At 31.4% G+C, this 23,169-nt stretch overlaps 1 protein-coding gene across 2 annotated transcripts in view; it reads left to right on the forward strand.

Annotated features, from left to right (window-relative positions):
• LOC126887324 (zinc finger protein 665-like) overlaps positions 1 to 23,012 on the forward strand; it is a 42,277-nt gene extending 19,265 nt beyond the window's left edge. Inside the window, exons 2-4 of one of the 2 annotated variants that reach the window (XM_050654772.1) lie at positions 7,226 to 7,351; positions 13,580 to 13,705; positions 21,612 to 23,012. In XM_050654772.1, coding sequence (XP_050510729.1) covers positions 7,226 to 7,351; positions 13,580 to 13,705; positions 21,612 to 21,646 — 287 coding nt within the window. In that variant the 3' untranslated portion in view covers positions 21,647 to 23,012. Of the gene's footprint in view, positions 1 to 7,225; positions 7,352 to 13,579; positions 18,314 to 21,611 lie in introns of those variants that run through there. The other variant, XM_050654771.1, reaches the window with a different exon arrangement.
• Positions 23,013 to 23,169: the final 157 nt, after the last annotated feature.

Raw genomic sequence — 23,169 nt, forward strand, 5'->3', positions numbered from 1 at the left:
GTTATGTGGTGTTCCCATTTAAGATTTTTATCTAAATATACTCCTAAGTATTTTATGACATTTACTTGTTCAATAGGATCTTCAATGTTTTGTATGTTAATGTTTTCAAAGTTTGGACGATTTGTATCATTTATAGAAAAGGCTACATAATTAGGTTTTTTTAGCATTTAGAAGTTTAAATGTATCAAGAAAATTTTTGATATAAAATAGATCTTGTTGAAGTTTCTGTTTTGCTTCTTCCCATGTAGATGCAGAAAAAATTATGACTGTATCGTCAGCATATGACACGATTTTACCCCTGATCTTAAGATTAAATATTGAGTTTATATATATATATATATATATATATATATATATATATATATATATATATATATTAAAGAGTATTGGGCCTAAAACTGTACCCTGTGGCACTCCAATTTTAATAGTTCTTGGTTCGCTGATAGCATCATTTATTTTTGTATATTGTATTCTTTCATAAAGATAGTTAGTAAAAATTTTCTGCCCAATACCCCTCACGCCATATTTATCTAGTATATCCAATAATTTAGTGTGTGAAACTGTCAAATGCCTTGGACAAGTCAAGGAACACTGCAATACATTTTTGCCCTTTATCAAGATGCATAGTTATATCTTGCACAACTTCATTCATAGTATCTACTGTACTTAGACCGGGAGTAAAACCAAACTGATTAGGAGATAATATTTTGTTTTCAGTTAAATATGACACTAATCTATCTTTTAAGCATTTTTCAAAGATTTTACCTAGATTTGATATGATACTTATTGGTCTATAATTTTCCATATTAAATTTATTACCTGATTTATAAACAGGGCTCACTACTGAAACTTTAAAATGACTTGGAATATCACCAGTTTTAAAAATAAGTTTTATATGAACAAGAGAATCAATGAGATAGATGTGAAGAGTTTTTATAATTTTAGAAGAGATGGCATCTTTACCTGGTGCTGAATTATTTTTAAGGGAATTTATATATTTTATTATTTCGTTATTTGTGACTGGTTTAAGATACATTGATGACTGAGAGGAGTAATTCATGTGGAATGGAGTATGTGGTTTTTTAATTTTATTGGTCATTTTTGATCCTATTTCAGTAAAAAACTTATTAAAATGGTTTGCAATATCAATGTTATTTTTTATTTTTTGTGTTTTCGTTTGTAGCCTCATTTATAAAATTGTAAATTTTTTTAATGTTTTTGCTATTTTCATTTATTTTGTTTTTATAATAATCATTTTTTGTTTGTGTAATTAATTTATTTAGTTTATTTCTGTAATCTTTATATTCAATGATTTTTTCTGGAGTGGATTCCCTTCTTAGATTTTGTTTAAGTTGATCTCTTTTTCTAATAGATACAATAATACCATGAGTAATCCAAGGTTTAATTTTTTTAAACTTATTTTTAAGAACTATGTCATCATAAGAAAGTTGAATTAATTCAGATATATTTTTTATAAGTTGTCCCGCAGCTATCTCTGGTTCTGCATAGTTCAAAATCTCTCTCCAGTTTACATTTTTTGCATGATTAAGAAGTTTTTGATAGTTTAATTTTTTATATATTTTTGTGTTACTAAAAGAGTATCTGACCTTACATTATGTCTCGGAAACTAAGGATCTAGGTGTGATCCTTGACTCCGCCCTTAGCTATAAATCACACATTTCCAGTACAATACAGAAGTCTATGAAGATGCTTGGCTTTATAAAAAGAACCACCAGAGACTTTACTAACATCTCAGCTATTAAATCCCTTTATTTCTCCCTGGTTAGATCTCATTTCGATTACTGTTCCACAATGTGGTCCTCCTTTTACTTTACTCATAAACTGAAACTTGAGGCTGTCCAACACAATTTTCTTCCACTAAGATGCATGTATACTACGACTATTCTACATTAGAGTGCATACTGAACTTACCTCCTCTTGAGGTACGCAGAAAACAAAGAGACTTAATAATTTTATTTAAAATTATCAACGGGCTGTGTAACTGCTCCGAGCTTCTCTCCAAAATATCTCTATTTGTCCCCAGTCATTCGACTAGGCAGGTGCAAACCTTTTACGTTTCTTTTCATAGATTCAATTATTCTTACAACACATTTATTCCTAGAACTATTCGATTAGCTAACTCATTAAATAACCTCGAAATTTTTAATATACCAGTTTCCCGCTTTAAAAATCATATTTCTTCCCTAACTTTTTAACACTTTCGGCCAGAGCTTATGTATTGTGATTAGTGTTACATGACCTGTATATATTAGATAACTCAAAACCGTTATACCTTGGAACATTTCTGAATTGATTTATGTGTTATCTTTTGTTTGTAATTGTACTGACCTATATGTTATTTTATTCTTTTTTGTAACTGTACTACTCATAAAATTATTTTTTCTCAAACCACTTTGTTATGTTATGTTATGTTATATTATGATAATTTTTTAGAACACTGTAACATTTATATATGAATAGGGCTTGCCCGTGAATAAATAAATAAATAAATCTGATAAACCGCATAATCTAGTAGCATCACTTGTTTGCCCTTACTATTCTAACATGTTTGTAAACTTTAACTCAGTTTTTTATTTGTATTTTAATTATTATTGACACACATATGTATATTGGAATATATTATAAACTTGTAATCCTATTCTGCCATCCTCAAATAAAATGCAGTATGTGCAGCCAACTTAAAACTGAGAAATCGGCTCTCAAAGTTTTGTTCTCAGGATTCTAATATATACATACATACGACATATTCCAATTTCTTTATTTTGGTAGTAAATAAAATGATACGCTTTCAGACATTGCAGAAGCATAGATAAAGTAACAAGGAAACCACATATAGCAAAAACTCTATTTTCAATTTTTTTGCAGATACAGCGTTTTAATTGAGGACAGCAGTTTTGGGCAGCAGCTCGTTGAAAATAAATAAATAAAAATGTTTGTCTGACAAATATGTTGGGCATTTTAATAAGTCTGACATGTAAAACATGTCAAATGACAGGAATTATATTGATGGTAAATAGTAGTCTGATTTTTGCATAAGAGTTTAATGAAAGGGTAACAAATCAACTGGAAGTTCTGTCCGACAAAATACATGGGACGTTTTCGTAGTATCTGACGTTCGAAACCTGTAACCTGTTTCACGCTTAAAACTTCCTCTGTTCCAGTGTTCCTGTACAAAATTTATCCTACTATAGTCCATCCGACCTTGACTTTACAGTATAGGGAACATAGGCAATGCACACGGTTATTAGACTTTATTACGGTTGTCTTATCCGACGGTGGTGGGGAGACTTATATTTTTGACTTTACTTCACAAGAGTTTACATTCCCATATTTTTAAATTATTTTCGATCATTGAATGTCTGTTATTGTGTATATATGTGTATTATTTGTGTTATTATGAAATAATAAGACAAATAGTACACATTTTATCTTATACCGGGTGGTGAATCGTAAAAAGGGCCATAGGAAACTCAATGTAAAATTCTGAATTGTTGAATTCCTGCTTCCCTAATTATTCTACATCAAAAGTCATGAGACAATACTTGTAGAGAATTAAAATCTGTATTAAAATCAAAAGTTAAAATTGTTCTACGATTTAAATGCATTCCAAAATTTTGAAAAATATGATACATTTGCCACAATAGGTATGCGTGTAAAAGTAAGGCCACACGTTACTATTTAGCTGACAGTGCTCACACCATTGACTGAATAAAAAATCTTTATTATTAATCCTTTCTCCGCAACTGAGGGTATCTTATCAACTGTATTGTTTTTAAACAATAGATGATAAAATAAAAATATTGGCAGTTCAAAAATGTGAACATTATTGCATTGTGTGTGGCCTAAGTTTGGGCTGAAAACTAAAATGTATTACATTTTGACAAAATTTTGGAATATGTTTAATTACGTAGACCAATTTTAACAGTTATTTCAATCCTCTTCAAATAGTTTCTAATGTCTTTTGATGTAAAATAATTATTAGGGAAGCTGGAATTCAACAGTTCAGAATTTTACATTGAGTTAATGCAAAACTTTGACGCATGTCAAAATTCTCAATGTGTTTTAATTGTATTCATTTTTTTCGAATCCTGAGAAAACTAATAAATATTTTTGAAAAATTTAAACTCAGAATGAAAGACTACATTATTACCGAGGGCTGAAAGTCCCTGAAAACTTCTATAATGTTTATTTTAATAAGTTACAGGGCTGAAAATAAAAGAGAAGTGTGATATTTAATTTCAAATATTTCATTCAATAGAATCTGCTTGTTTATTCTAAGGGGATTTCCGCCCTCGGTAATAATGTAATCTTGCATCCTGCGTTTAAATTTTTCTAAAATACTTGGTTTTCTCAGGATTCGAAAAAAATCATTTATTTATTTATTTATTTATTTATTATACGGGCAAGCTCAATTCGGTAATACATTAATAAGATATTGATAATTACAGTGTTGAATATATAAGAATAAAATGAGAGAGTACAAAACATTTAAAAAGACATGACAAAGTAAAATAATTACAAAACATTAATTACTAACAAATAACAAGGTTATGACATTGCTAAATATTTAATTTGGTTAAATGGTTCTTAAAAACATCAACAGAGTTACCAAAAAGTAAAAGGTCACCTAGGGAGTTAGTAAGTCTTAGTGTTCTAGGAACAAAAGTAAAATATGAGTAATTATATCTATGAAAAGAAATATGAAAGGTTTGAATTTGTCTTGTTGATCGTGGAGGAACAAACAACAATATTTTAGCAAGGAGTTCAGGGCAGTAATATATGCCTTTGATAATATTAAACAATACTGTAAGATCTTTACGCTTCCTACGGCCATCAAGAGAAGAGATATTCAAAAATCGTTCCATATCTGTATAATTATAATTGATGTGTTTTTTGAACCCAATATATCTAAGAAAATTATGTTGAACACTATCAAGTTTGTTCTTGAGGTGTAAATAATGTGGGGACCAAACTGGAGAACAGTAGTCAAGGTGCGTCCTGACTAAAGAACAATAGAGCATTTTAATAGCGAACACGTTCGTGAAATCACAAGTTGTCCTTTTAACAAAGCCAAGCATTTTCATGGATCTTTGAGTAATATTGTTGATGTGATGGTTAAAGCTCAGAGAGGAATCAAGAACAACACCTAAATCTTTAATTGAGTCTACCGTATCCAATAATTGATCATTTATGGTATAATTAAATACTGATGAATGATGATTCCGACAAAACCGGATAATGTGACACTTGTTGACATTCAAATCCATCCCTTATCAAGACACCAGTTGGCTAAATTATCCAAATCTGATTGCAATGATATTGCATCATCTTGATTATTAATGATTTGATAACATTTAAGATCATCAGCGAATAAGGGAGCAGAAGTGTTAGAGAAGCAGGTGACGATGTCGTTAATATACAGGTTAAACAAAAGTGGACCCAAATGAGAGCCCTGAGGTACACCAGAGGTTACTAGAAAAGTGTTGGAGTAATGATGATTAACCCTAACCTGCTGTGTTCTATTTGTTAGGTAACTGCCCAACCACTTCAACACAGAACCTTCTATGCCATATAATTTGAGCTTATGTAACAAAAGATCATGGTTCACCCTATCAAAAGCCTTGGAGAAGTCAGTATACACTGAATCAATCTGCAACCCCCTCTCCAAAGCTTCAGACAAGGTATCAACATAAAGCAACAAAGTTCTGCTGATTTACCACAAGAAAAACCGAACTGTTGAGAATTTAGTATCCAAGAGCAGTCATAATTAAGGTAATCAGTAACAATACTCTCAAATACCTTGGGAATTGTGCCGAGAATAGAAATAGGACGATAATTCGTTATGTCAGCTTTATTACCTGCTTTGTAAATTGGAGTGGCATAGGATAGTTTCCAAAAGTCAGGAAATTCCCCCAACTGAAGGGATTTATTAAAAATATGATAAAGCGGCCGAGACAGAATAAAAGAGAATCGTTTAAGAAAAATGGGAGAAATACCACCTGGCCCAGGTCCCTTATTAACATTAAGAGTTGAAAGTTTTTCGTATATTTTTGAAATTGGTATAATATAGGAAGATACACAGACCTTAGACTGTATTAAATTGTCATTATGCTTAAGAGTTTTATTACTAAAAACTGAAGAGAAATGGAGAGCAAATAAATTTGCAATATCGTTGCCATTAGAGGCTAGTGTATTGTTGAGTGACATTGAGACAGGCATACTATTATGTTCTTTCTTACTGTTTACAAATTTCCAAAAATTTTTTGGATTAGCTTGGATCGAAATCTCAGTTGAATGTATATAATTAGCATAACAATTTTTTGATAAAATTTTGCACTGAATCATATGCGATTTGCAAATCATATTACGATTCAAATGACAGTAAACTCTCGTGACGTAATCTCACCCTTAATGTTCATTGGTTAGTCGATTTAGGCAACCGTAGTAATGTCTAAGAACCGTGGGCAATGCAGTCCTTATGAGAGTTCTTAGCGCAGTGATGCCGATTTTATCAAATAGAATTTGTAATCGAACATTAGAGAGATTCAATTAAAACTGTTTTAGAGAGGCAATCTACTAGTTTAGGATTCTTATGTACGTAATAACTATACCTCTATCAAATAAACTTAAACGCATACGAATCCTAAAATTGTAGATTGTTTTTCTAAAACAGTTTTAATTTAATCTCTCTAATGTTCGATTATAAATTCTTTTTGATAAAATCGGCATTACCGCGCTAAAAACTCTAATAAGGACTGCATTGCCTATGTTCCCTATACTGTAAAGTCAAGGTCGGACGGACTATAGATACCGTTAAGCTATTAACAAATTTTCAGCTGGCTAGTAATCAACATATTTTTGGTACACAGGATTCAGGCCTAATAAGTTGAGTAAAAAGTTTAGTACGTAATTTCATTGCCAAAGATTTTCAAAATTGCCAAACACTATATTTTGAACTTAATGGGGGTCCTCACAAAACTAGTACCTATATGGTATGGATGCGGACCGTGGTCCACCATTTGGTGACCCCTGATCTAGGCTCAAAATAATGCCTTGTCAAAAATTAAGATGTTTTAAAAATTGCCGCCCAAAATATCTTTACCCTGTGTAAATCAGGCTTCTTCTGTTACTCCTCCTATTTAAAAAACGAATCATATCCATAGTAAGATACAAATCCTTATTTATAATTTCTATTTTATTTTAGGCGGTCTACAGGATATTACAGTGAAAGTTACCAAACCATCCAGTGCTCCCAAAGTACATTTGAAAACAGGTACTGGTGAAACATCACATAAATGTGAAATTTATAGTAAGCTGTTTACTACTAAAGGTAATTTAAATACGCATAAAATAGTTCACGCTAGTGAAAAACCTTATAAATGTGAAATTTGTAGTAAGCAGTTTACTACTAAAAGTAATTTAAATAAGCATAAAATAGTTCACACTGGTGCAAAACCGTATAAATGTGATATTTGTAGTAAGCAGTTTACTCAACTAAGTGGTTTAAAGTATCATATGAGAATTCACACTGGTGAAAAACCTTATAAATGTGAAATTTGTAGTAAGCAGTTTACTCAACTAAATAGTTTAAAGGATCATATGAGAATTCACACTGGTGAAAAACCTTATAGATGTGAAATTTGTAGTAAGCAGTTTTCCCAAAGAAGTACTTTAATTTATCACATGAGAGTTCACACTGGTGAAAAACCTTATGAATGTGAAATTTGTGATAAGCATTTTACTCAACTAACTAGCTTCAATTATCATATGCGAGTTCATTCTAGTAAAACACCTTATGAATGTGAAATTTGTAGTAAGAAGTTTTCCCTCAAATCTGTTTTAAATCAACATATCAATGTTCACACTGGTCAAAGACGATATAAATGTGAAATTTGTGATAAGCTGTTTACTCAACTCAGTCATTTAAAGCGACATATGCCAGTTCACACTGGTGAAAAACCTTATGCATGTGAAATTTGTAATAAGCTGTTTATTCAACTAAGTAATTTAAAGACTCATATGCAACTTCACACTGGTGAAAGACCATATAAATGTGAAATTTGTAATAACCTCTTTACTACAAAAGGTAGTTTAAATAATCATACGAGAATTCACACTGGTGAAAGACCTTATAAATGTGAAGTTTGCCTCAAACAGTTTGCTCGCAAAGATTCTGCAAATAATCATATGGCAATTCACACTCGTGAAAAACCTTATAAATGTGAAATTTGTAATAAACTGTTTACTCAAGTAAGTAATTTAAAGCGTCATATGATATTTCACACTGGTGATTAAACTAGAATTTACTTCAAACAGGTTTTTTGCAAAAATTATTTAAATAAACATGTGGCAGTTTACACTGGTTTTTTTTCTTTGAACTGGTCGTACTGCAGCCACTTGGCTTATTGTACATCTTCCATTCCTTTATCAAACCCATTCCAGAATTCTGGAACCCTGTACCAGCTTATACAGGTCTAGTGGGTGGGTGCGATATGTATTTGGAGTCACTTCGATGTCTCCGAAAAGAGTTTGCCGCCTCCGATTCAATGCCTCACAGTCATGCAAGATATGGTTGACTGTTTCGGGTTCTCTGTTACAGAGTCTCGGGTTCAAGTCTCCATGAAACATCCCCATTGTATGCAGGTGAACCTTAACTGGCACGTGCCCAGTGAGGAAACCTGTTATGACTCTGAGCTGATTCATGCTTGTTTTCAGCAGTAATTCAGCCCTACTAGCACATGTCCATCCGATCTTGCCATGTGTTTAACCGGGTATACAGGTATATATTCCAGTGTCAGTTGTGTTTGCTTCGGATCCAGGCTTTTTACGTTGTGCTTTTACGGTGCTTTTTGGCATTCCCACGTCCTGCTCTGGACCCAGTAATTTTGTAGCTGATGCTCTCCTGGCAAATGATCAGCTCTTTCATATCAGTACAACACGGTTATGTTGCACCAGTCTGCCAAGTTCTTGTCGACATTCCCACACTAGCCTAGAGTTCACTTTAGGGTTTTTAAGAGCCCCAATTGCTGCTTGGCTATCTGTGCATATGTTAACCTGCTGCAGTTCGAAGGCCCTCAGTTTTTTTTTGTCTTGCACACTGCAAGATTGCAAAAATCTCTGCCTGAAATACGGAGGTATATTCTTCCAGTGGAATAGAAATGTTGAAATTTCCACCACTACATGGAATATTCCTGCGCTCGAACCTTCTGCAGTTTTAGACCTGTCCGTATACCAGGTGTAACCTTGCTGTCCCATTCGTCTCGTGGGCAAATGTCCACTCGAAAAGGTACTTCTGGACCAAGAGCTAGCAACGTCGGGAAAACAGTGATTTTAAGACACTTGGTTTTTTAATATATTATTCCCTATGCTTCCTTGAACACCTCACCGCCCATCTGGCTACTGAGACAGGTTGCGTTCATTACTGCGCAGCGCACCTGTATAGGTAAATATATCGAATTTAAAATTATTTTAAGACGAAAAATTTTTTTGCCATTACTTTTTAAACATTATTAGAAATATGAATTATAATTGCCAGGCATTTCTGTGGTTGCTAAATATGCGCCAGACGCTATTTTTTATAAATAATAATTGAAAAATTTAAGTCATTTTAGTATGTCTGAAATTTTAATATTATATTATTTACACATAAATAAATGCAAAATTAATTTGCCAGGCATTAATTCGATTGCATTCATCAGCCAGATGGATTTAAAATCATAAAAATAATGTGTATTTTCAGCAAAACGATCGCTGCTTGGGTTAAGAAACTAGACAAACAAAAGATACGACAATTTCGGGGGTGAATGTTGTCCGCACGTGTTATTAAGATGGCCAGTCACAGTCGCAATAAATTTACAGTTTGTTAACGATTCTTGTCGAGTTTCTATTTAGTGAAAAGTAATTGTGATACAATATAATGGCAAATAAAATAAAATGTGTGTTTTGCAAGGAAAAAAACGAGAATATAATAACTTTTGTGGATGAAAAACTGTTAAAGTGTAAAGAAGTTTTGAGTGCGCGTATGAAATACAATTTAAAATATAATAATGTACAGTTACCGGACCAAGTGAATACCACTGATGGATACCATAAAAAATGTTACAATTCTTTTGCAAACTTAATGGCTAAGTATCGTAACATATCTGACATTAATTCAGTTTTGTCAAATCTTCGTCATACATCAAGTTCTTCGCTATCAAGTGTGAGTGACACTGTTTTAGATAGTGATGAATTTTCCAATTTATCGTCGACCGGTTTTTCTGATACATCTAGTTCTAAGACATTATTACCAAAAACTTCAATTAGTATAAGTGAAACAGTGGCATATGACTTGGCTTCTTCAAGTTCATGTACCAGTTCAAATTTCCAAGAAACAAACTTTTGTCCTGAAATCCCGCCGATTGATGATCATCAGTCAACAGACACAGGTAATAAAAGAATATGTTTTTATTGTGGAAAAGATAGAAAACAATTGAAGTATAAGAAACAAATTCTACACTCCTGTAATGATGTTAAGATATATGATAAAATAACAGAGTGGGTAACAAAATTACAAAATCAGGAGTTATTAAAAAAATTAATTATAGTAGAACCTTAAATAGTTTAATTTTTTATCATCATTCATGTGAATTGGAATATTTAAATAAATATAAAAAAATTATTTCTGATACTACACGTACCTCCTGGCACAATGTGAGAGATATTCACATGAATATTTTTAAAAAAATTGTGTCCATAATTGAAGAAACAGTAGTAGCAAAAAATAAATATCTGTTATTAGCTTCTCTTTGTGACACGTACAACGACGAATTACAAGAAGAGTTAACACTTCAACCTGATGCAGATGTCCATGTAATTACAAATAATCAGCTTGAAGAAAAAATATTAAAACATTTTAAGCAAATTAAGATTGTAACAAAAAAGAAGAAAAAATTATTATGCATAAAAATAGTCATTTATTGGAAGATGAAGATATTGTGACACTTGAAGAAAATGATCTTATCGATAAAGTTGCGTACGTTTTGATGAAAATATATATCATTTTAAATGATTTTAAATCCATCTGGCTGATTACTGCAACCGAGTTAATGTCTGGCAAATTAATTTTGCATTTATTTATGTGTTAATAATATAATATTAAAATTACAGACATACTAAAATGATTTATATTTTTCTATTATTATTTATAATAAATAGCGTCTGGCGCGCATTTAGCAACCACAGAAATGTCTGGCAATTATAATTCATGTTTCTAATAATGTTTGAGAAGTAATGACAAAAAAATTTTTTGTCTTAAACTAATTTCAAATATATTTACCTGAATCTTTTGTGACAAAAAAATTTTTTGTCTTAAACTAATTTCAAATATATTTACCTGAATCTTTTGTTTGCCTTATTTCTTAACACAGCCAGCGTACGTTTTGATGAAAATATGTATATATAATTTTAAATGATTTTAAATCCATCTGGCTGATTACTGCAACCGAGTTAATGCCTGGCAAATTAATTTTGCATTTATTTATGTGTAAATAACATAATATTAAAATTTCAGACATACTAAAATGATTTAAATTTTTCAATTATTATTTATAAAAAATAGCGTCTGGCGCATATTTAGCAACCACAGAAATGCCTGGCAGTTATAATTTATATTTCTAATAATGTTTAAAAAGTAATGGCAAAAAAATTTTTCGTCTTAAAATAATTTTAAATTCGATATATTTACCTGTACAGGTATGCTGCGCAGTAATGAACGCAACCTGTCTCAGTAGCCAGATGGCCGGGAAGGTGTTCGAGGATTCATAGAGAATAATATATTAAAGAATCAGCTGTCTTAAAATACTTTCTCGAAAACGTTGAGAGCCATTTAGACTATAGCGTCTGGCACGTATTTAGCAACCACAGAAATGTCTGGCAATTATAATTCATATTTCTAATAATGTTTAAAAAGTAATGGCAAAAAAATTTTTCGTCTTAAAATAATTTTAAATTCGATATATTTACCTGCACAGATGCGCTGCGCAGTAATGAACGCAACCTGTCTCAGTAGCCAGATGGCCGGTAAGGTGTTCTAGGATGCATAGAGAATATTATATTAAAGAATCAGCCGTCTTAAAATAGTTGCTCGAAAACGTTGCTAGCTCTTAGACCATTCGGGCTTGTATCTGGATATCATATGGTCAAAAATCATCATCCATTCGGCATCATTAGGTTCATTTGTTATTCTACTATATCCTGATTTAACTGGTACGTTGCTCAGGTTTTCTCGCAGTCTATAATATCCCATTCTCGCCTCACCTCTTATTGTTATATGTAAAGGAGGGAGATCCAGTAGTAGTAGTGCCTCCATAGCTGTAGTAGGTGTGCCCCTCATAGCCCCCGTGATCTCGAGACAAGCAAGTTTTTGCACCTTGCTTAATTTAATGATGGCACTTTTTTGTTGCACTTTTGGCCACCATACCACTGATGCATATGTAATTGTGGGGTTTACTACCATGTTATAAGTCCAATATACCATGTCTGGTCTCAAACCCCACATTTTTCCATGAGTACGTCTGGCTACCATTAACGTAGTTACCGCTCTCTTCTTTATTCTTTCTATCTGCTGATTCCAAGTAAGTCTTGAGTCTAATATTATCCCGAGATACTTTACTTCACTCACCAGATTTAAATGTAGACCATTTAGACTTAGAGGACCCAATTCCTCTAAATTCCTCCTTTTAGTAAATTTCATGATTTTTGACTTTAGAGGACTTGATGTTAACTGATGACTTTAATTTATCACATGAGAGTTCACACTGGTGAAAAACCATATGAATGTGAAATTTGTAGTAAGCAGTTTACTACAAGATCTAGTTTAAATGATCATATGAGAATTCACAGTGGTGAAAAACCTTATAAGTATGAAATTTGTAGTAAGCAGTTTAATCTAATTAGTAAATTAAATGCTCATAAAAGACTTCACACTAGTGAAAGGCCGTATAAAAATGTGAAAGACCTTATAAATGTGAAATTTGTAGTAAGCAATTTAAGCAACTAAATGCTTTAAATTATCATATGATACGTCACACTGGTGTCCAATGAAAACCATTCTGTAACTACGGTCAGAGCCTGTTCCATTTGATCTCTGAATGTACCATTAAATTTTCCGTGGGCTAAGATGACTAGGTCATCCGCATAGCCCAGGGCATGATGCCTATCGTTGTCGAGTCTAGCGATCAGGCCATCCATGACCAGATTCCACAATAGAGGAGATAAAACTCCCCCATGTGGGCAGCCTCTGGCTACCTGAGCTGACACTGTATCCCCTAGCAATGTAGCATAGTATATGGTATGGATGCGGACCGCGGTCAGCCATTTGGTGAGCCCTGATCTAAGCTATAAAAAAACATTCAAAATAATGATTTGTCAAAAATTAAGATGTTTTGAAAATTGCCGCCCAAAATATCTTTACCCTGTATAAATCAGCGTTCTTGTGTTACTCCTCCTGTATTTAAAAAAACGAATAATGTCCGTAGTAAGATACAAATCCTTATTTATAATTTCGGTTTTATTTTAGGCGGTCCACGGGATATTACAGTGAAAGTTACCAAACCATCCAGTGCTGCCAAAGTACATTTGAAAACATGTACCGTTGAAAAACCATATATATGTGAAATTTGTAGTAAGCTGTTTACTCTAAAAGGTAATTTAAATACGCATAAACTAGTTCACCTCAGTGAAAAACCTTATAAATGTGAAATTTGTAGTAAGCAGTATACTCAACTAAGTAGCTTAAAGGATCATATGACAGTTCACACTGGTGAAAGACCTTATAAATGTGAAATTTGTAGTAAGCTGTTTACTCTAAAAGGTAATTTAAATACGCATAAACTAGTTCACCTCAGTGAAAAACCTTATAAATGTGAAATTTGTAGTAAGCAGTATACTCAACTAAGTAGCTTAAAGGATCATATGACAGTTCACACTGGTGAAAGACCTTATAAATGTGAAATTTGTAGTAAGCAATTTACTCAAATTACTAATTTAAATACTCATGTCAAATGTCACAGTGGTAAAAAACCTTATAAATGTGAAATTTGTAGTAAGCAGTTTACTCAACTAAGTAGTTTAAAGGATCATATGAGAATTCACACTGGTGAAAAACCTTATAAATGTGAAATTTGTAGTAAGCAGTTTTCCCAAAGAAGTACTTTAATTTATCACATGAGAGTTCACACTGGTGAAAAACCATATGAATGTGAAATTTGTAGTAAGCAGTTTACTGCAAAATCTAGTTTAAATGATCATATGAGAATTCACAGTGGTGAAAAACCTTATAAATGTGAAATTTGTAGTAAGCAGTTTAATCTAATTAGTAATTTAAATGCTCATAAAAGACTTCACACTAGTGAAAGACCTTATAAATGTGAAATTTGTAGTAAGCAGTTTAAGCAACTAAATGGTTTAAATTATCATATGATACGTCACACTGGTGAAAAACCTTATGAATGTGAAATTTGTAATAAGCGGTTTGCTACAAAACATTATTTAAAGCTCCATATGAGACTTCACACTAGTGAAAAACCTTATAAATGTGAAATTTGTGATAAGTTGTTTACTCAACTCAGTCATTTAAAGCAGCATATGATAGTTCACACTGGTGAAAGACCTTATAAATGTGAAATTTGTAGTAAGAAATTTTCCCAAAAAGGTACTTTAAAATATCACATGCGAGTTCACACTGGTGAAAAACCTTATGAATGTGAAATTTGTAATAAGCTGTTTATTCAACTAATTAATTTAAAGAGTCATATGCAAGTTCACACTGGCGAAAGACCATATAAATGTGAAATTTGTAATAATCTGTTTACTACAAAAGGTAGTTTAAATAATCATATTATCAGAATTCACACTCGTGAAAAACCTTATAAATGATGTGAAATTTGTAATAAACTGTTTACTCAACTAAGTAATGTAAAGCGTGATATGAAATTTCACACTGGTGATTATAAAGGCGCATTCTCACGGTTCGATTTTGTAGTTGATTAACTTTAGTGGATCAACTAAAATCGGTCAAGTTTTTGTTCACACATTTCAAAGAAAATTGAAGCAATTAGTTTTAATAGATTATCCTCGACACCTAATGGTAAAAGATGCAATCGGTTATGTATGTATGTAGTTTTAATAAAATGGCGGTAAGTGTAGTTCTACGCAAAAGTGTAAATATTATTAGTAGTTTACCAATTCGGCAACTCACGAAAATTATGTTAAGAAGGAATAAAGAACATAAAAACGTCGTTTCTGGATACGAAATTGGATTTAAAGAAGAAATGCATGTAATGTTTCAGAAACTCTGCTAAAAGAACTTGCTTTGGAAGATAGAGGATATAAAAATCTGAACATAACACTCTCTGACCACTTTAAACTCATTTTGTTGATTTGAAGGATAACTTTTTACACAGGCTGACGAGATAATAGTGGTTCAAGTCGACAGTCGACCAACAAATGTTCATACGCTTCAAAAGTAATTAAACTTGTCTGAAAAATGTCAAGTTGAACGATAAAGTTTGACTCAAACAAACTTTTGTTGAATCGACAAAAGTTGACTGATTAAAATTGAAACATATGTTCTCACAGCTACTATTATTCGATTTCAGTTGTTCCACTAAAGTTGATCAACTAAAATCGAACCGTGAGAATGCGCCCTAACTAAAATTTGCTTCAAACATTTTTTATGCACTGGTGAGAGACCTTACAACTGTGAAATTTACTTCAAACAGTTTACTCACAAAGGTTCTGTAAAAATCTTATTATAAATGTAAGCTTGTAAATATTGAACCTTAGATTTTAAGTTCCTTGTATAGATTTGTTTTTATTTTAATTATCAGTATGAACACGAAACGATAGTCTAAGAGCTGGGAGCGGATTTTGTGCGTGATAAGTAATATGGAAAAACTATACGGGGATATGTTGAATTAGTTGTGTACATAACTTTTCCCAACACGGCCGGAAACCAAAGTGGAGAGTGGAGGACGAGGGTAGTTATAAGGGGTCAAAGTCGCGGTTTTTATTATTTTTGAAGTTATACTTTTTAGGCGCGATTGAAGGTGAAATTTTATTAATCTGCGCTCATGCGCACACAGACAGTATCGAGTTCGTTACTAAATGTTTTAATTTATGTATGTATAAGTCCAGAAAAGGTGTGGAAAGGATATATTAGTGTTTTTAAAAATATTTTTCTATAAACTTGTTAAAAATGCAATTTATAGCACTCCATAGGAGCGTTAAAAATGCTACTTTAAAGCACCAGTGCTTTAAATATTTTAAGACACTGCAGTTACAGTTGAGTCCGCGAGTCTTTACCCGTGCGTCATCATTTAAAACATACGAAATAAGTCAAAAATTTACTAAACGCAACGGCAAGTGGATATTATTCCGATCACGGGTTATAGGATAAAATTTGACGTTATCAAATAAATAGAAAGTCAAATTAAGTTTTGCTTTAAAATGTTGGTGCATAATTACAGCTACATTTGAAGTAGCTTAATAAATTATTTTATTATCATTGATTAATAAATAAATAAACAATTTATAAAAGAATTCAATAACATATTTTCTTTTTGTTATTTTATTCACTTTGGCGGAACCTTAAACACAAGCATTCAACTGTGTCAACAATGAGGTTAGCTTTGTACGTTGTCAAAATTTATCGTAAAATAACATAAACTTATTACAAAATTTGTAACTCCAATATAAAATTAGTTGTGAAAACAACTGTTTGTATACTATAAAAAACTTCAAAATGCAAAAAATTCGACAAAAACCGCAAAAAATTCAACTGACTGACAGCCACAAAAGTAAACAAAGCAGAAACGTCAAAAAAAATTGTGCTTAAAATATGAAAACATACCGAATCGTCTTTTTCTGTACCTATCTCTTTTCAATGCACTGAGTCTAGATGGTTCATAAAAATAACATGTGTTTTTACTTAATAACAAACGGCAGCTGGTTTGTCATTAATTTCATACATGGAAGAGAATGATGCTAAATAAAAAGTATGTGTTTTATCTCGCCAGGTATTAATGACGCACCGGTAAAGACTCGCGGACTCAACTATAAAAGTGAATTGTCAAATTGTGAAACGTCAAAATATTTATATTTCATTTATTAACATTAATATTAATATTGTCCTTTTCATGAGCATTTTTCAGTGCCTAACAAATGATAGGAAAAAGGGTAAGTCCGTGATAATACACATTTATGACATTTATTCTAACATGACATTTTAGTTAAATCTGACAGTTGTCACATTTTATTTTCAATTTGGAATAAAAACAAATCAAATGTGTTTCTTGCATTTATAAAATGGTATTTTCTGTGATTTGTATAGTCTTATAAATTATACAGATTATATTTGTAATATTATTATCTAATTAAAAAAAAATATTTTTTTTATTATGGCGCCATATATCGACAACTAGAATAATCACCGAACTAGAATAATTACCAAAGTAATCACCGACGTGCCTTTTTTTCTGTCATATACAATTTAATGCGTTAGAAAGAAATCGAAAAACTGTGACGCACTGAAAGATGATCATGAGAAAAAGAATACCTAATACAACTTACGCATTTTAAAAAAGGTGGTTTAAAAGGTTTTTTAAATTTAATTTAAACTGTATTATTACATTTTTAACACATTTGTAGAAAAAAACTATTAAAATTTGTTAGAATATACAAAAATAAAAGTAGATGTTATTCTATAGTTATTATGATTTACGCATTGGTAGTATAGGCAGTTTTGATGTAATGTCAAGAAAAATATAAAAATGGAATGTCAGTCAAGTTCAAGTAAAAGTTTTTTGTATGTATTGTCCTGTAATTGAGAATGAATAAATTATAATTGTTAAAAAGTACATTTTTAAGGCACTCATGTGAATTGCAGAATGAGCGAAGCGAATCTTTCAGATACGTGCCTTGGAATTGTGCTTTTAACATTTATATCATAAATAACTATTATTATAATTTTTGTGTATTTGGACTTGTCTACCTCGGGAATAAGATAATAAGTAATATTTAAAGTATTTTATAATTCACTTCGTATGTTTGTCACTATGTCTGAGAAATCTTGTAGCCCGTATAAACAAAAGGGTATAGCTCAGTGGTAGAGCGTTGGGCTGGAGATCAAGAGGTCCCTGGTTCAAATCCTGGTGTGTTCTAATCTTTTTTTAATTTTTGGTATTGTTTTAATAAAAATTTTTGGAAAGTAGTAAGTAAAAATTAATTTAATCTTTAAATAAATACAAATAAACTGTCCAAAAGTGTATTTATTTCATTGAAATCATATTTCGAAGTATACCTTCTTACGTGCGTACAAAGTACACACATTCTTTTTTTGTGACGCTCATGATCGAGATAGTACACCAAAATTTGGGAATAAGTAGGTCATGATGTAACAAGTAAAATATATCCTACCAACTCCTGTACACCAGCAACGGCATCATTCAACACTAGGTTCAGATTGTGGGATGCACAATGAATATATTATGAAGATTTTTTTTTCAATGTCAATTATGCGCCTTGGTAGGCCTGAATTTGTACCACTCATAACGCTTCCCCCATACCCCTTTCCACTGCAGTTGTGTACGGAAAGGTGCTTTGATTGTATAAATTTTAAAATTTCATTTACAAGACCTTCTGCACTTTGGTCTAATATGCGAATAAATCCCAAAAAATTTTCAACAACTTCTTCTTTGGAAGGTCAATTATTTTCATCGCAAGTTATTTTTACATACCGGAAAATAATACTAAACTGATCGTGCTTTGAAATATCTTGTGTGCTTATTGAATAAAAATAACTTTTTTTAATTAAATTAATCAATTTGTTTTCAGTTTCTTGAGCCAACAAATTTATAACGTCGTTTTGTATTTGAGGGCTCAAGTAATCTGTTTTTAAGTTATTGTTTTTATCGATTAATTTAGCTAAAACAGGATCATATATTTAGCTACTACATGAACCACCGACAAAAAATTACATTTTTGTGATTCACTTTCATCTAAACTACCAACATGTCTACGAAACGCTAAATTACACCCGGAAAGAGTAAGAGACATCAATTACCCGTTTCACTACTTCCTTCCAAATTCCCTATTTTGATGCTTATTAGGAAAATATGTTTTGGTCCCCAATTTAATGAAAGTAAAAGTATTAAGCTTTAAGGGGCCCCTCCTAACGTCGGGCCCCCCCGCCTTGCGGGCCTGTCAGCTACGCCACTGATAGATAGGAATAAAAGTTATAACCAAAAATTTTAGCCAACTTTCAGCTTCACATTTTAAAATTAATTGGAATGTTACAGGGTATTCAGTAACATCGTGGCAGACCAAACTTATTTTTTTTTAAATGGAACACCCCATATTTTATCTTATATTCGAAATCTTCTTAACTTCCCCATTACAAAAATATACAGGTCTCTTATGTTATACATGGTATTTACAAAGTTATAACCGATTTTCTATGAAAATCGTAACAAGTTCAGCTCCCTGTATAAATAAAAATAAGCACGACGGCAAGGGTTTATTGATGCCATATTTTTTTATTTATTGTCAAAATTGTTAAAAATGATTAACATTGCTAATTTTCTTTATATCGAATACAGGGTGAGTCGAAACGCAGGTACGTTATTTTCGCAGTAATTTTAAATGGAACACCCTGTATTTTATATCACTGTTGAAAGGTACCATTATCGTACTTTAATTTGTGTACAACATTCCCTATGTCTAAATTTATTAGTTTTCGAGATATTTTCATTTTTCAATGGACCAGTAGGGTGGCTACCCAGATCACCAAAATTGAATAAACTGGCCTGATTTTTTGGGCTTACGTTAAGAATGAAGGTTATAAAATGACTCCAACAACAAGGAATGAGATGAAAAATAGAATACAAAGTGTATTTCGAAGTGTTCACTTACAAATGCTTCGTAGTGTAAGTAACCCATTCACACAACTCATTTTGAACACCTTATGTAATTAAATATATAAAATATTTTACTAAAAGTAGCTTCCCATTTTTCAAAAACGTTGTATTTTGTGTTCGTGTTTTTTTTTTTGTAAAGTTTTTTTAATGATAAATTATTTTTCGTTCTTTTTTTGTTACATTGTTACATTTACATACAAAAGTAGTTTTTAATTGTTTTCACAAAATTTTGTGTTTGTGTGTGTGTTTTTTTTATTTACAACTGATAAATTATTTTTCTTTCTTTATTTGTTACATTTACATACAAAAGTAGTTTTTAATTGTTTCAAAAATGTTTGTTGTATGTTGTGGTTGTGGTTTTTTTTGTAAAATTTATTACTAATAAATTATTTTTCTTTCTTTATTTGCTACATTGTTACATTGATTATCCGAATTGACAATCTTAAATTATCAGTTTTAAAAAATTCAGTCATGGCTTACTTAAAATTTGGAAAGATTTAGACCCCTAATTAATAATTTGTTCTGAAAAATGAAAATATCTCGAAAACTAATAAATTTATACATAGGGAATATTATACAAAAATTAAAGTACGGTAACGGTACTTTTCGATAGTAACATAAAATACAGGGTGTTCCATTTAAAATTACTGTGAAAATAATGTACTTGCGTTTTGACTCACCCTGTATTCGATATAAAGAAAATTGGCAATATCAACCATTTTTTTAAATTTTCACAATCAACAAAAAAATATTGCATCAACAAACTATTGCTGTTTTGCTTATTTTTATTTATACAGGTAGCTGAACTTGTTACGATTTTCATAGGAAATTTTTTATAACTTTGTAAATACCATGTATAACATAACAGACCTTTATATTTTTGTAATGGGGAAGTTAAGAAGATTTCGAATATAAGATAAAATATAGGGTGTTCCATTTAAAAAAAAAACATAAGTTTGGTCTGTCACGATGTTATAGAACACCCTGTAATATTCTAATTAATTTTAAAATATAAAGCTCAAAGTTGGCTACAATTTTTGTTATTAACTTTTATTGCTATCTATTACTATTGGGACCGTGCAAGTTCGGCAAAGCGACCCCTATTTCTACGCTCTGTACTTTTATTCGCACTTTTAATTATATTGGCCAATTATATTAGTCCTGGTTACTGGATAATTGTCAAGGCCATAGTCCAAAAAAATAGTAAGAAGAAAAAATAAGATTCAGGTTATGTTATGAAAACGTGAGCAATTGTATGTAGTAAATAAAATTAGTTATTAAAATGCAGTACTGCACTCAAAATACAATTAATGAAATTTACCTTTATATAATAATTGCATATCATATTAATATTGTGGAGCAATATATAATTTTTCTGCTTCAATGACAGAAGTTATGAAATATACGTCAATTTGACAATTTCAGTTAACAATATGAATTATTTAAGATAGTTGCAATATTTCTCCGCGACTCGCGCACGGTCGTTTCTCGTTTCCCTTCCAAGTACTTGCACATCGCGAATAGCGGATCTATTGAGCTTTACCCCACCAATCAATCACCCTGTATAATGCTTTATTTGTAATAATACTCTACATAATGAAAATAAATTAAAATTAACTTTTGTTGTCTCAACAGTTGTAGATGGAGAGGATTTCGATCTGAAATACTAGACCACTGTAAAACTGATCATCCGGGAAACATAATTCTTCGAAACCACCAAAAAGAAGGGTCCCAGATTTTGTCCAACCCGCAGACTTCAACGAGGACTTTTTAGTACACATACATGCCACTCTTTTCCGATTCTCCTGGAACTTAAATAGAGAAAGCGGCGTAATGAGGTTTGCAGTGTACTCTTTAGGAAAACCATTATTAGACAAGTTATTTGAATTTAAAATTGTAATCTTTTTAAAGGATACAAAGAAAGAAGCGCTTTCTATGTTCGGACCCTGTTACCCTCTCATCAATAACGAGAATAGAAGATTCATCGGGGATAAGTATGTATTAACAAATTTTGATATGTATGGTTAAAGATCTCGTTGACAATAACGCTACTTCCCAGCTAACATTGTTCGTATATATGATGTCAAACAAACGTCAACATTTTGGGAGAAATTACGTCAAAAGTTACATCAAATGTTACCTAAAATATACGTATAAAACAGTAACAGTTTTACGTAATTTCTACGTAACCTTTTTAATGTCACAAAACGTCACTTTCTAGTTGAATTTTCGGTATAAATAATATATAGGGCTTTTCATCGATTGTCATTTGAAAGAATGAAACGCCAAATTACTATTTTATCCAAGAATCACATTGAGGCACACACCATTCATAATTCGATTTTTTTGCCATAACTCAATAGAAACTAACACGATTTTAAGCACGGAAATGTAAGGTTATGTGTTAATGAATGTCTATTTAAAAGGTTCGAAATAAATACGCGATGGCGCTGCAATCTTAAACGAGAGTGCCACGCCGCCACGGTGGCAATGCCACCAAAAAGCCACGATTTAGGGACGAATAAATTCATACGTGTTAAATACCTACCAGAGCCACGTTTCAGAAACGAATAAATACATACCTATGTATAAAATATGTGTTAAAATTTCGTATATAATATATTCACTGTAAATAATAAATAAAGTCTTTATAAATGTAAAGTTCATATGATAAATAATCAGATGATTATTCAAACAGGTCAAAAGAACTTATAAATGTTAAGAGCCTACTTAGTGTAGAACCAGACTGATGTTTTGCTATTTCGAGTAGGGACAATAGGGCTTTTCATCGATTGTCATTTGTTTCGAGCTTCTGTCATGTGTCACATAATATTAATATATCTAGGTCATACGTCTTTGGTTTGTATTATTGTATACTCCATCTAATTTAAAAGATATTCGGAGGTTTATTTGACAGATTTACATGTAATCTGCCGGATAAACTTCCCAATAAATAGTTATTCGGAGGTGAAAAGACCGGGCCTTAATAATGTAAAAAGGAAAATCCTTTAAAATAAATAAAGAACATTTGGAAAATTGTTTTACTAAACATCCATCATCAAACACCTACGATTGAAAAAGAAGAAATAAGATAAAAAATAGGATTGAAAGGCTAGAAGAACGTGAACAAAAAAAATATATAAATAAAACTATTCTACAAGGAAATAAATATTGAAAACAAAAAAGGTTTCCA

This window comes from Diabrotica virgifera, chromosome 6, assembly GCF_917563875.1.
Source record: "Diabrotica virgifera virgifera chromosome 6, PGI_DIABVI_V3a".
Taxonomy (NCBI): Eukaryota; Metazoa; Arthropoda; class Insecta; order Coleoptera; family Chrysomelidae; genus Diabrotica; species Diabrotica virgifera.